A 14,969-nucleotide genomic window follows, 5' to 3' on the forward strand; every position below is an offset into this window, starting at 1 on the left:
TAAGAGTAAGATCAAGATGAGTAGGAAAATTCTATAGAAATAAGACCAGAACACAATTAGATAGATTTAAAGGATTTTGTTAAATGAGATCATAAGACACAATTGCTTCATTCTTAAGATTATAGATAGTAAGTCATTTTTTTGTACTCTAGATTGTTATAAACTTTGTCCATTTAGGAACTTAAGATGTTTATTTCAACTACTACTCTAAGATGATTGATCCATTCCAAACATGTCAATTGATTTGTATATAAATATATATTTATTTATTCTCAAAAAGGTAGTTAGCCCTTTTTTTAAAAAAATTATATTAATTTATTAGATGATTGAACATGTTTTTAGTTCATATAAGAAGAAAACTTTTAAATGCTTTAAAATATTTTTGTTCTATTTCTAGAGTTTTGTCATTACTATAAATTACAAATATTTTTTTATTATTGTCCTTCCAAATTTTAACATTTTGATATTATTAATTATCTTTTTTTATATTTAATATTTCATTTTTTATTTAAAAAAATCATAAGTTTCTTTAGAATTGATTTGTATTATGAAAACAACACTTTCTTTTTAGAAAGAAAAAAAATCAAAATCAAAAGTAATAACAATAACAAGAATTATGTTTTTTGGGGTGTATTCAAAAAAAAACTTTAACATGATACTTTCCATCTTGTGAACTACTGCTCAAACTACCATATTCTTCGGAAAAAAGTTGAGGGTTCTTCACATCCATGAAACTAAGTTCATCCCAAGTTTGTTTTCGCAGTCCCAACTTCGCCCGCTTGAACCCTACAGAGTTCATTCAAAAGACTATTCAGGCAAAAACACGAACTTTCAACAGCATCCTTATGTACACGAATCCCTTGAACGTTGTTGGATTACTGTTAGAATTTCTACAAAATTAAGCTAGGCAAAATTTAGCTAAAAACTGAAACCTTCAACGAAGGCTATGTCGACAAATTTTGCGAGAATTTCGTTAGAGCAGCAGCTGATGACATATCAAGCTAGTGGAATAGAATACCAGGGAAAATCAACTAGAACGATGTCACTATGTTCGGACTACAATAATCACCAAGCTTTCAGGTGGTGCATGTCATCGACGAACTTTGCCTCTGTGCACTGATACGCAACCCAGCATGTGGACGGCAGATATACAGACCCAGCTTCACATTCCAAATTGGACAATAAACCACCTTTTCTCAACTCCCACAGCTCTTCCTGTACACTATGTTATATTCCTGGCAACCCACTTCCAAGTTGATATTTTACAAGCTTCGATGGGAGCTCAGAATCATCATCTCTCAATATCGCCTCGTTCTCCAACAATCTCCTCATAAAAAGTGGGAGCCCGCTTTCTACTAATTAGTGTGCACTGATGTCTAAATGTCTGTGTGGAAGGGGTGAAAGGTGCCTGCTTCGCCATTAGCGACAAGTGTTGTTCCTTATCAATGCCTGTTATCAAGCCATGGGCCTTGCACAACTCTTCAGTATCGCCCTGCTTCATCAGTATGAGTCCAGCAATATCTGCCACCGGATAGGGGTGCATTTTGTAACTACCACAATTTATGGCTCTCAATGCCAAGGTACGCATCTGACCAAAATACAGCTCCATTAAGCAGCCTTGAAGATAGGTAGCTTTCTGTGCCAAATCGAAGAAACCTTTGTAATTATCGCTCCTGTAACACCTGAAAAATTCAACAGTTTTGATCCATTATAATTCCGCATCAAGAAGGATGCCAATGCAACAAGTACCAATACCAGTACATAAAAGGCCCAGCGCAACACCAGTACACCCTTATTAATCATCTGGCGCAAGCAAACACCAGAGCGACGCGACGTTCTCTTCAGGTACATCAACGTTGAATCGTAAGGCGAGATGTCTACTCACCTCAACACATTTCGAGCATACACGAAGTCGGGAGCCTGCAGGACCGATGATCGCACTTTGCGGAACCATAACGACAACGGCTCGGCCTGCAAGAAATTCCCAAGTCAGGTCTAACACATGCTATGAGTCATCCACAAATCCATGACAGATGTAATGCTTCTTCACGAGCAAACTCCATCACTAAAAACAAAAGCGAGCATACTTCAACCGAATCCCAACATCCGTGGGCCATTTCTAGAAACTGGGTCAAAACACCAACCTTGAAATTATCTCGGTCCCCCAAATTCAGCAACACGTAGTAACCATAAAACTCAGCTTCATGCAACCACCCAGAGCCACCCTCAGCATCGACGGCACCATAAAGGTTAAGGAGTGTGAGAAGAGATTTAGAGAGCTGCTGAAAATTCAATTGCGAGTTTGCTTCATTTCCAGTAGCTACTTTTTTCTCCCTCAGCTCCCTTTCAGACATAATGTGAAACCTGACCTGCATAGAGACGATCGAGTAAGAGATAGGCCAACATCTTCACAAAATAAATGTTTCCTGATGGACAGAATGAGTGATCACATGACAGCCTCGAGAAAGAAGGGAATATTGAAAAAAATTCAAACATCAAATAGTAGCTGTGCATTGTACACATCACCAACTTACAATTTCTTCGAACATAGTAATGGCCTGGCTGTTGGCAATGCATTGCATCCCTAATTCTTGACGCACTGCACGAGTCCGATCAAAAAGAAAGGCGTGAACAGATTCAAAATTGTAGTCACGTCGGTCCAACATATGCAACAGGTACTGTAACGTACCCCACAGCACATGCTGCGGTCGTACATCTGAAGGATGCAATTCGGCAACAGAAATAGTCCTGCAAAACTGTAACCAAGCTATGATACGTTACATACGAAGCTTGACAACGCCAACAAAAGTACCAGATGAAAATTTCATGTTCCGGCAGTTAAGATTCCGAAGACGTCCAAACTGCAACTTTGAAAGTGTGGTATGAATACCTTCTTGACAGCAAGATCTGCTGATGTTTTGGCCGTATTACCATTGATACGCTCAAAGATAGCGAGATCCCTGAGCCTTTGACGCTGCTCCCGCTCACGAACTGTCATTCCAACAAACACGACAGACACAAATCAGAACAAAGGACTGTGATCTTTAGGAGAAACATCACAAACAACTGAGAAATCACCAGATAGGTAACGTGTCAGCCACATTCATATTCGTCATCCAGGATCATCCTATACGCAAGCCAACTTATATCGTAAAAACTAGCAAGAATTACTGGGTAAAAGTCTGACCTGGGCACATGTCTTGGCAAGTACCAACAATTGACGTCGTCAAGTTACCCTCGCTTTCAACACCAACATCAGCATAAGCAGCAAGAGCACGTGCAGGCGCGGCACCCCTTTCCCTGCTATTTTCCCTGCTCGAACGCCATTCACGACTTATATCTGGACTTGATCGCGTGCCAGTTGAATAGGGTCGTCTTCCAGCCGCTTCAGCCTGCACCAACTCTGCAACCAGAAGCAACATTTAGGAGGCTTCATGCCATGGTCCTTGTATTTACTACCACTCTCTGATGCTCCAGACCCCTAAACTTGACTCAGACATCAGCATTCAATGTGACCCGCTCTCCTTGCCCCTCTGTGTAAGGGCAAGGACAGATGAAGAAACGAAACGTGCAAAATCTCTTCCGAATTTCCAGTGACTTGCTCTAAAATTTTCTCAGCATAATTGGAGATCATACACCAACTGCAGCACTGCACTAAGTCTCTGCACAAAGTGTCATCCACGTAAGAAGTCACTTCTCCAGTGCAACTGAAAAGTCGTAAAATATTAATTGCAAAGTGCAAAGTTATCAGTAAAGTTAAATGGAATCCTGTTTGGTTACATTCTTTACAGCCTCAGCGTTCATTTTGAAAGTTTCTAGTGGATCGAGCAGGAATTCGATCTGCCCATCTATATCTTTTACGGTCAGCCTTTGTACCTCAGAAGCGAAGAAACCCCGAAAACTTCCACACAAAAAACGACCTGCAGACCCTTTGAAGAAACATTCTGGTAGCACAAATCTATCACTTTACCATATCGCAGAATTAAGACACGTGAAATCATCCTCGCCTCTACAAATCTTGCCGCTACTTTGAGCATCAGTGAAGGTCATCAAATAGGGGAAAAAAATGATGCAAAACCTGTGGGCAAGCAATTTATAACATTTGAGAGATTTCCAACCTGGAGTGCGAGGTCGAGGGTGATTGCGGCCTCCAACCTCGGCCGACCGGCTCTGGTCACGCCATGATGGAGCAGGTGCAACAGGTCCTCGCTGCCAATTAGTGGGTCGGTTGTTCCGCATGCGATGTGCATTCTGCTGCTGGGGTTTTCGAACATCCACATGCCCCCGCCGATCAAAAGTATCAAACCCGCCATTCCCACGGCTATTATGACTGTAGCCGTTGTGCCCAGGCCCATGGTTGCCGTAACCATGACCGCCATAGCCGCCGTTGCCGTAGTTGTTGTTCCCGTATCCACTATTCCCGTAAGCGTTATTCCCATAGCCATGAATTCCATAACCAGAGTTGCCATAACCAGCGTTTCCATAGCCGTTGCCACCACATCCGTTATTCCCATAGCCGTTGTTACCGTAACTATTATTCTGCCTGGGTATCTCCCTGTTCGGGAATGAGCCCATGTCTGCCATGACTATAACCTGCGCCTCAGTGGGCCGCAATGAGCTGCAGAGCGTCACTCCAATATCATCCACTCTCCTCTTTCACTCACCCCTCCATCGCCTCCACACACATACACGAAGAGAAGGAAGGCCAAACCCGACCGCAACAGAGCAAAGCAGCACCAACCAGGGTTGCAAATTCACCTAGAACAACCCACAATTCATCCACCACGCTCTCCCTCTCGCTCTCTCGCTCGCTCGCTTGCAGAGACTACTCCACGCCCATCGAAGTCCTCTTTCTCGCACCCGATTCCACCACCGCCATCACGTTCTCCAGCGCCGGCGCCCCATCCGAGGCGTCCCTCGAAGACAAGCCCAGCCAGAATACAGACTGGGTAACGAAGTGTGTGAGAAGAGGAGACGCAACTAAGTTAAAGCTGGCGATGATGCTCCGAGGAGGGCATCCTTTGACCCCTGCGACACACAGAAAAGAGGGGAAAAAAGCAGAAAAAACGGCTGGGGAATTGGGAGCAAGCAACGAGGCGAGTGAGTGAGAGAGCTCCCACCCCCGCACCCCCGCGCCTCAGATGCCCCTCCCACTTGCGGACCGGTCACCGTGCCGTGTCAGTGTGAATGGGGTCTCGCAGGGGCTGCTCCAGGTGTCCGAGTCAAACCCATTCCCCAGTCCACTTTCTCTCTTTCTCTCTCTGTTCGTTATGTTAATGAACACCATTCACAATTTTGATGAACGTTGTGTGGGGTACATCCTCATCCGTTTGACGCGAGTCAAACTACGTCCTATATATTCTGGTCGTGACATGAATTCTATATTTCAATAGAGTAAGAGATGAGTATTTTGTGGTACTTATTGGGTGTAGACACAAATTTGTACTCAAACAAGTTAAGAATCCATCTCGGTGTTTTAAACTTATTATAAAAATAATGATTATTAAAATTTATTATTTCAAAATTTTATTTTAAAAATAATAAGCAGAATTTCGAGCATTTGTTTTTTTGGAAATTTTAGAATAATATTTTGAAATTATATTACATTCTTATTCTTCTCTAAAACCATGTTAATATATTTCATGTAATAAAATATTTATCAAATATCTGTAGTTAGTAGTAAGATTTTTTTAAGTATTCAAAACTCCTGTCTTGAACTCATCTATTAAAATTCTTCATATTCATGTTAAATAAAATAAGACGAAAAACAAGTTAAATAGATAAATTTGTTAATGTTAAAATCATAATGGATTACATATTTATGCAAGTGAGCCAATGGTTTTTAAGCAAGACAAGTGATGAAAGAAAACTTGAAATGTAGAGCCAATTAAAAGTATTTGTTATGTTTTTATCATAGAAATTTCGTGGTAAAATTATTTCAATTACTTTAAATGTAGTTTTTTTATACCAATTCACTACAATTTTTTTAATTATTTTACGTAAATTAAAAATCATTAATTGTAACTATTTTATAGCATATGACTTGAATCAACTAAATAATTGTATTTATCATACACTTGTATATACGTATAAAATTAAATAGAATTACACAAAAAAATCAAAATTGATTCACGTTAGAATACATTTGATTTTGATAATTTTAGATGTATAAATTGAAATAATTTATTATAATACATGTAGTACACATACATATAGATATTTTTTTTTTTTTTTTTTTTTTTTTTTTTTGTATTTTATTGTTTTAAGTTGCATCCAACATCCAGTGGCTGGGTCACATTAGTAGTGATCAAGTAGGTCATACCAAAAATACGCACCTGGTCCATTGCACATCCAATAGACTTACATGGGATGTCCTACTCATCCTTATCACCTTCTTCAATTCACAAGATATTTCAATTTTAATATTTTTCTCTTAAAACAACCCATATTCGTAACACGGCCATGATTTTACTGAAGTTCCAACCCAGAAAATAAAAGCGAAGAGAAGAAAAGTAAAAGGTTTCGGCCGTGGATCATGATGCACGTCGGTTGAGGCGCCCGTGCATTCAAGCGCGGTGTCGTTTTCCGATGTCGGTGATGAGAAGAATCTGCCGACGGGGTCGGAGCCAGAACCACTCGCAAGAATCGATGCGATTCTCATCGCTGGACCGCCCTTCAGAAGACCCATCCACCGATTTTGCTACTTCTTCTTTAATCTCTTCCTTCAGTGAGGAACATGGGTTTTGCGCTTCATTCGGCGAACTCGACCCGGATCGATCGTGAGGTTCACGTTCCTTTGGAACCGGGATCGCATCTCGCTGACAAAATGTGCGTTATGTTGTCACATTTCCCACACGGATCGGACAGATCCGGCTCACCGCTGAGCTAGATCAGGGACTGAGCCTCGAGATCTTCAACGCAAACGAAGCTGGTGGAGGAGGAGCTTACGAAGGGCTCAACGCGAGGTGCATCGGAATCAACTGTGAGCAGATCGTTAGATCGTGTTTGTAGTCGGGACTTGTAGAGAGGAGTCGTGCCGATTGTCGTCGGCGGATCAGTGATGGGCATGTGGTGGCAGCACGTCATAAAGGTGCTACGATTGACTTGCGAGTCGTTCGATGGCGAGGTTCTTTTTCAATTCCTTGGTCTTGATTCCGATGCTTCCGGTATCACTTCATGTTCTTCCTGCTGTTCTTGAAAGCTCTGACCGCCTGCCTCAGAAAAAAGTAGAAATTGTTTAGAAAATGTTGCGCACTTCTCGAGTATACACAATTCAGCTGGATGTTTTGGCGGATTTCTTGTGCAACTCATGTACTGACGTCCTTGCTGTCGCTCGCCTACGGAGTTGTGCATTTGATATAACTGCATCTGCTACATGTGAACAGAGCTGCTTGCATTACGAAAACATGGTTACATGACTGAGGTGCCCTGCCATTGGGTTGCATGTTGAGTCAACTCGAACAAAAGATATCGCAGTATAAACACAGCGCTAATTATTCGAGTTGTAGTTCCTTGAGAGTAGCGTGTTTAAGAAATGATCCTTGACCGAGAATTTTTATTTTTTATTTTTGTACAGGTTTCCTGTTGAAATCCTGGGAAAGATTGTCATACTTTTGAAAGACTGCGGACAAGCTGACCATTCAACCGTAGAAGATGATGGCAAACAAGTACACGATCGTCACATCGTTCAAAATTTGAAGCTCAAAGAACAAGTATGCAAGTTAACAATGAAAAAAGAGAAGAAAAATGAATTTCACCACCAATGCACATGAATAAGCATATCAAGAACTAATCACTGAGATCCTCAACCAGGGCTACAATCACATAAAGTGCAATGTACTAAAATATGTGACTGGAATTCAGCAGAAGATATGATATCCCAACCCAGTTCTAGAGCCTACAGAAGTATACCCGGGCGCAATTTACAAGTCTTCGATTAAGTACAATGACAAAGAAATCTTGCCCAAACTTGATGTAAGAATTAGCTTATCCTATGTAGTATTTACAAACCTCTAGCTGCGTTAAACCCGTTATTCCAGGATGTAGGCTGGAGTCGTCTAAACTTACTTTAAAGACCTGAGACAAATTGAGCACACCGATCACCACCGACACCTTCAGACTGCCAAGCAGTTGACTCAGCAAGTTTCCTCTAATTAAATTTTTGGCTTGTCGTCAGGCCGCTTGGTTTCGAAGAGATTAACTACCGCATCCATGGTGAACGCTGCTACCAGTCGCTACCTTGTAAGATCCAAGGGTAGCTACATTACTGATTCACCTTACAGGAGAGGAAGCCATCGTTCCGCCGAGTTGCTTTCCCATCTTCCTTCTGAGTGGATTAACTCAAAATCTTAATTCAATGCAAACCAGATACACGGCCACCATCGAGTATACTTGGCTTGGCGATCCAATTTCAATTCTGGAAAAAAAATGTTTGTATTACTTAACAGAGACTAGAGAAATCTTTCAAGCTCCTCAGCACGCAAGCCAGAATTCGTCAACCTTCCGTCATTACGTCTTGGCCATAATTACGTGGCGGGTCTGAGCACTGGCAGCGCACTGATGCTGGCGAGCAGTTATGTTATCATAATATCGACGAAGCCGATGCCTGTCAATGTCGGAGAGTAGTAGAGGAGGCTGAATTGGTAGTGATACAGCCTCGACTACAAGAAAGTATAGCAGGGAAGCAGCCTTCTCATAAGCAGAGGAGGCGTTCGCCATACTCCCCATGAGCTCATCCACCTAACGCACAAGACAGTTCATCACAACACTTAATTACTTCGCACTTACACACTGAGGCCCTGTAATCGAGAAATGGTGGATTGAAGTATCAAGCCACATCACAGCTGGAATGACATGGTGAAATACCGTAAATGTTCCAAAAGTGAGCTGCTTAAGAAAACCCTCAAGCAGAAGCAAGACCTACCTCTTAACTCAACACCTCCTACACATTTCACACAACATCTGTATTTCTTGCAAAGCATAACAACAATCTTCATGACACCTTCCCACATGAACTGGAAAATCCATCTAAAGATCATGCAAAATCATGGATGATTTCATAGGAGCATGAGATTGCTCCTATACTCCAGTTTAATAGATTCTCCCAAAAAAGATGATCTGAAGTTGAGAGAGGTTATTTAAAGTACCGCTCCAGCTTTGCCGAGTTCAAGGGCTGATTGGAATATAAGCTCCATAGCATCTGGCATCTCTGCAGAAGCTGCAATTCGTTGATCAACTCCAACGATTATAATTCAAACATAAGGAGAATCAATTCCGCTAAAAGATACACATTTTCCAGACCAGCTCTAACTAATTAATCCAGAAGAGATAATCCTACGAAGAACAAATGCTTTTGAAACATGTCAGATGCCAACTGTTATCATTCCCTCAGTGAAAATCTCAATTTAAAAAAAAAAAAAAAAAAAAAAAACAAGGGACGCTCATTTACCATCAGCAATATCTATGTGTATTGCTAAGGATTCAGCTCGCTCAACAGCAAAAGCAAACTCCCGTTCCATTAAAGAACAAGTATTTGCCACAGATCTTTCCTGGCTTTCAATATCCTCTGAACCACCCCTTCCTCCATTACTGCCAACGTGTTCAGAATCAGCCCAGGTTTGACAGACATGAAGTGCTTCCTTCCAGATTGCTAGGCACACAAGCTGAATTACAAATGCCTCTAATCCCAGCTCTTTATTCATCTGCAGATAACACCCACATGGTAAAGTCATTACAGCCATCCAGTATGTATAACGTCCTCGAAGCAGGAACCCAAAGTAAACGAAAGTGTATATTAAGGGAAAGGAAGTAGGACATCCGGATAGATAAAAGGTGCATAGTAAGGGCGAGATAAATAATAATTAGCTTCAGATGGTACCAAAAAGAAAATGATTAGAACACAATGTTGAGACATCAATCCATTTACATACTAACTCTGCTCACGAGAAAGAAGAGATGCATTGACGAAGAATAAGGTAAAAGAAAAGATATGCGAGAAACCACAGGTACACCTCTCATCATCACAACTCAATTTCAATTGTGGGAGAAAATAACAAAGCCCTTTTCTGAAGCCCCTCAAAAAGCAGACTAAAAGTATCATCACATGCAATTATACCTATACAGAAAACCAACCTTGTCTGTGGCGAGTTCTGTAATGAATCGTGCACATCTCTGTAAAGAGGAAAGTCGAGTAGGTGGATGCTGCGAAGGACCTTCAGCTTCTTGTGAGCTATGTGATGGAACTGAACAGTTACTGGCACCACTACCAACTCCTCCAGAACTTGTGCCCACGTATGGACTATTTACTTTCTGAGGGAAACTATCAATTCTTCTTCTTTGCTGGACTCCGCCAGCATCATTAGCGTTTGATGAATTCGAAAGATTTTCAGTCGATGTTATTGGAACTGACACGAGAACATACTCACGTTCAATTGTATCAATGGAATCTCCCAATGCACCTGCAAACCATACAACACAAGGGGAATGAATGAGCTAAGACGAATAATGAAAGGCCAAGGTCCCAGGTGTAAACAGTAGCAATTGGATACCAAGAGCTCCAAGATCTCGGGGATTCCAAAGTCATAATATAAGTCCGAAAAAAAGAAAGAAAAATCGAAAACCAAACAACAAAATTACAAATAAATGCGGTACGTAAAAGGCCCTTTGCGTAATGCAAGGGAGAATATAAACACCTTTCAGTTTCCCACATGGAGATTTCTGATAAGCACGAGCAATCACGGGAGATGCAACTGTACGGCCTCCTAGATTCAATAAAAAAAGGTAAAAAAGAGTGGGATATTTAGGTGAAAGATTAAAACATTAAAAGGAGGAGAAGGAGTAAAAGACGAACTAGATTACGCATTTAACAAATACCCATTAATGGATCACAAAAAACAAGGACTTCGTTGTCACGCGTTCGTCATTTGATGTTCATAGACCAACCAAAATACATAGCTCCTGTAAAACTCCATCAAAGCCAGCTTCTACAACCCAGAAACAAATGTCTATAATAGTGATACAATTTGGCCGTGGTCTTCTAACAAACCCACGATTAGGCTGTCACGGGCTTTGAGAGAGAGAGAGAGAGAGAGAGAGCGACAAAGAGAAGAGAGATAGGGAGGAGTACAGTGTAAATAACTTCCAGGCACAGAACAGCTCCAAAGAAAGCTACATGTCTACCTTTTGTGGGAGAACCAGAATGGGCAGGATGAAAATCACCATCCAAACCTGCACTTCCTTCAGCAACTCCATCAAGAATCCTAGACCTGTTGTCGGGATGATCAGGTGCAGTAAAGCCCATTCCAGCTGGAGACAAATGCCCTGAATTCGGTTTCCTTCCAGTAGGAGGAAGATACGGGCTGCTGGGTGGTGATTCCGAAAACAAAGGCGGCTTTAACGAAGCGAATTTCCCATGTGCAGAGTCTTGTTGATCATCATCCAGCGTAAATGGAAAGCAATCTTCTTGAGAAGTTTCACTTGCGTCACCAGTACCTCCAGAAGTGCTCCCCCCTGTTTGCATGTCGTCTGCCTTGGATCTAGAGACATGAATGATATCTCGTGTCACGTGAATAATCATGATAAAAATTCAAGCCAGCACCGGGCATGTGTAATGTGTCTACAGTCCAAGGAGGCATAAATATAAAACACAAAGGAGGGGGAGAAGGAAAGAAAGCGAGAGAGGATTACCTCATTGCTCCCATGAAGGGGTGTGCAAAGAATTCCTCAAAAGCCAACCGTTCAACTGCTCAACAAAGGAAAATATCTCACAAGCATCAGCGACACTACCTGAGCTACTACATAGTCAAAAATCATGACTTAGACGAAGCCGGTGCAACAAAGAAAAACTTTGCCTCTTTGAAGGCTTAGAGCTTCTCTTATTCAGCATAAAATTTCATAAAACTGTGTACCACGGAGATGTAAATTGAACTGGAGTCCAGTGTGTAACATAAGGATGCGACAAAATCCGACCACACCATAAAGTGGAGAACGCAACACACCTGGGTCCTTGCGCAGCAATTTACGGCACATGTCTATGCAATCTGGGTGTAACTGAGCCATGATTGCATCTGGAAAGCGGATTTCTGTAGACTTGAGGATATTTTGAAGCAGCTGATAGACAGCGTTAAAGAACACATGCAGTAATTAGACATTTTTTTGTCGGAAAATGCACAACTTGTTTCCAAAGAGAGAATACGAACGTAAAGCCAGTTGCAAAGAATAGCACCTCTTTTCAGTAAAAACATAACTAGCAATGACGTAGCATTACCTGAACATGGTTGTTTCCAGAGAAAGGAGGTCGACCAGTGAACAACTGGTAGAGAATAGCACCCACACTCCACAGATCTGCCTGCAAAGATCCCAAATCCAAGACAAACTCGAATCAATAACAAAGAACAAACACCACAAATAGCAACTCAGAAGTGCAGGACACAATCACAATAACTCTATTTGCATCATAAATGTGCACTTAACCGACATGGGGCAGAAGATAATCAAATATTTCTCTACAAATACTTGAAATGCACAGATGTATTGGGCTTGCTTGGGCCAAATAAATATTTTGAACACTCCCACGAACTACTTTTTGATTCCAACTCAAGGTGAATCTTCAAAAATCATTGATTTTCCTCTAACCCAACTGACTTCATATGCCACCACCGTTGCAATCGCAATCGCATACCAAATCCAAACGCAATCCTTGCAACTTGATCTCCAGGATAATCAAGACAAGAGGTGTAACTGAACACCATTTAATTCAGGAATGCAGTGCTCAAGAGGATTGTTGGACAAAAAGCATGAAGATATTGGTCGAGAGTCCTAAACTGTGAGAAAAGCACATCTACCTTAGCGTCATATCTCTTTGACTGGAGAATCTCTGGAGCCATGTACAGAGGTGATCCACATAGGGTCTCCGCCATGCCCTGAGGCATAAGCGATCTAGCGAATCCAAAGTCCGCAATCTTCAATACTGCAAGATCATCGTTCGTGGATAACAGCAGATTCTGCAAAGGAATGAGAGAAGAATGTTAAACAGGAAGGATCAGCCTAACAAATTTCAACTTCAGACAGGACGCTCAGCAGAGAGAACTTCACGCACAGTTGAAACTACCACAAAGAAATATCCCAAAAAATTTGTGCGAGAAAAGCAAAGTATACATTACAATTCCGCCCTGACAAACCAATATGACAGCAGAAAAAGCAAAGTATGAAATAGTGTCATTCCAACCTGCGGCTTGAGATCCCGATGTATCAAATTATTATTCCGTAGCACCTGCAGCCCAGCTCCTGGAATGCCGACAATTGTCCACCCCACACACAAGATAATCAAGGATTTTAACTTCTATCCTAACACGTGATATAGACCCACCCCAAATGTGTTCCAATTCATCCACCCTAACAATTTTACAATCCTAAGAAATATTACGTACCCAGCTGCCGCATGAAGTGGCGTGCGACCACTTCGTCAACCTTGCCATACCGCTGGATGTAAGCGGCTAAATCACCACCTGCGCAGTACTCCAACACAAGATATATCCTATTCTGCCCCTGCACCCACTCCCCAACGACCACATCAACAAAACCGCCCATAGCAAAACCAAAACCCTGCTGCCCAGTTTCACCCAAGTCCGCCTACTCACCGAATTAGGGTTACCCCACGAATTAATTTACACTCTCCAACAAGTATGTAAAAGGGGAATTTAAAAAAAAAAAAAAAAAAAAAAAAAAAAAAAAAAAACTCCTGAAATCCAGACCAACCTCGACAATATCGTGTAAGCGGATGATATTGGGGTGATCAGTCCTCCGCAGAATGGCAATTTCGCTCCTCAGACTCTCCTGCAACTTTTTGTTCAACTTCTCAGTCGCGATCTCTTTGATTGCCACCTGAAAAGCCGAGTGCTGCTTGTGATGCGCCTTCCACACCACCGCAAAACTACCCGATCCTATCTGCTGCGTCACAATGTAATCTCCGATCACCCTCTGCCCGCCCCCTCCAAACCCACCCCCCAAATAATGATTCCCCCCTGGCAGTCGCCCCGCCATCGCCAACTCCTCTCCCAAGTGACAGATAATTCACGGTAAAATTGCGGCAAAATCTCGCCGAGTCGAGGGCTGGCTACATAACGCAACACACCAACTGCACACACGCAAAAGACAAAAGCTAAGCTACGGCAGGGGCGTGGAAATGACAACGCCCATTCAAATGTCCATCACGGTGCAATTGCATACGCCAACGATGAAAAGTCCATGCAATTGTCGTTAAAAGTAGCCTTGTCTCCTTCAGTCCCCCCCCCCCCCCCCCCCCCCCTTGCTAGCGTGAAGGACGACGTTCACCCACACCGACAAGTACGCTACACGCTACACTACACACAAACAACAAGAGTGCGAATCGAGCATTCCTCCATAGCCAGCAGCATTACCACCCCACCCTGTCCCCAATCCTCCTCAACCCTTCTCAATCTTCCTCAATCCCTTCGTCTTCTTCGTCTTCCTCGCCCCACCCCCAATCCCGCGCTATTCTTCGTTCTTCGTCCTTCCGCAATATGGACGAGAGATTGATTGTGTGCGATCCACACTCCCTGCCTCCGGACCCCCGCCCCCCAACTTAAAAAAGTTCCTTTTCCTCACAATAGTTTCCTCGCTTTTTACTTTAAAAAGGGGAGTTTCCGCTGCGGGTAGTTGCGTTTCGGGTCCGCTTCGTATCGTATCTGCGGTGTGAACGGGGTCTTGATGTGTATGGTGGCGAACATGGGGAATGGGAATGGGAAGGGGAATGGAATTGGGGTTTAATGAGGTGAAACTGTGAGGATGGTTTTATACGTGGTGGATACATTTGTGGGTGTGTGATATGTTTAACAATATGTGTAGATTAGGTCTGAAGGACTTTGCGTCAATATTTGAATATAGTCTTGCTTTCACTTTTGATTATTGTTTTTTAATACTATAATTCACTTATTGTTTTTTCACTTGTA

The 14,969-nt window shown here is 42.2% G+C and overlaps 2 protein-coding genes across 5 annotated transcripts; both read right to left on the reverse strand.

The window, feature by feature from the left end:
• Positions 1–856: 856 nt before the first annotated feature.
• On the reverse strand, positions 857–4,584 carry LOC112274396 (SAC3 family protein C). Its single transcript, XM_073529939.2, has 7 exons — positions 4,119–4,584; positions 3,188–3,403; positions 2,891–2,991; positions 2,535–2,756; positions 2,145–2,369; positions 1,886–1,971; positions 857–1,682 (listed from the first exon to the last, which is right to left on the reverse strand). Exons 1-7 carry the CDS (start codon positions 4,582–4,584, stop codon positions 1,292–1,294), a joined length of 1,707 nt encoding a protein of 568 aa, XP_073386040.1. The 3' UTR covers positions 857–1,291.
• Positions 4,585–7,837: 3,253 nt separating this feature from the next.
• LOC112274422 (serine/threonine-protein kinase ATG1c) lies at positions 7,838–14,542 on the reverse strand. 4 transcript variants are annotated; one of them, XM_024503918.3, is made up of 14 exons: positions 14,418–14,542; positions 13,756–14,134; positions 13,428–13,545; positions 13,226–13,284; positions 12,843–13,001; positions 12,266–12,346; positions 11,997–12,108; positions 11,686–11,740; positions 11,179–11,534; positions 10,692–10,760; positions 10,132–10,457; positions 9,449–9,701; positions 9,147–9,217; positions 7,838–8,739 (listed from the first exon to the last, which is right to left on the reverse strand). In XM_024503918.3, exons 2-14 carry the CDS (start codon positions 14,038–14,040, stop codon positions 8,509–8,511), a joined length of 2,175 nt encoding a protein of 724 aa, XP_024359686.1. In that variant the 5' UTR covers positions 14,041–14,134; positions 14,418–14,542; the 3' UTR covers positions 7,838–8,508. The 4 variants fall into 4 exon arrangements, with proteins under 4 accessions (XP_024359686.1, XP_090101796.1, XP_024359687.1 ...); XM_090245670.1 differs by lacking the exon at positions 10,692–10,760 and having other exon boundaries at positions 14,418–14,540; XM_024503919.3 differs by lacking the exon at positions 14,418–14,542 and having other exon boundaries at positions 9,147–9,208; positions 13,756–14,287.
• Between the last annotated feature and the right edge of the window lie 427 nt (positions 14,543–14,969).

The sequence above is a fragment of the Physcomitrium patens genome, chromosome 21 (assembly GCF_059467195.1).
Source record: "Physcomitrium patens ecotype Gransden chromosome 21, ASM5946719v1, whole genome shotgun sequence".
NCBI lineage: Eukaryota > Viridiplantae > Streptophyta > Bryopsida > Funariales > Funariaceae > Physcomitrium > Physcomitrium patens.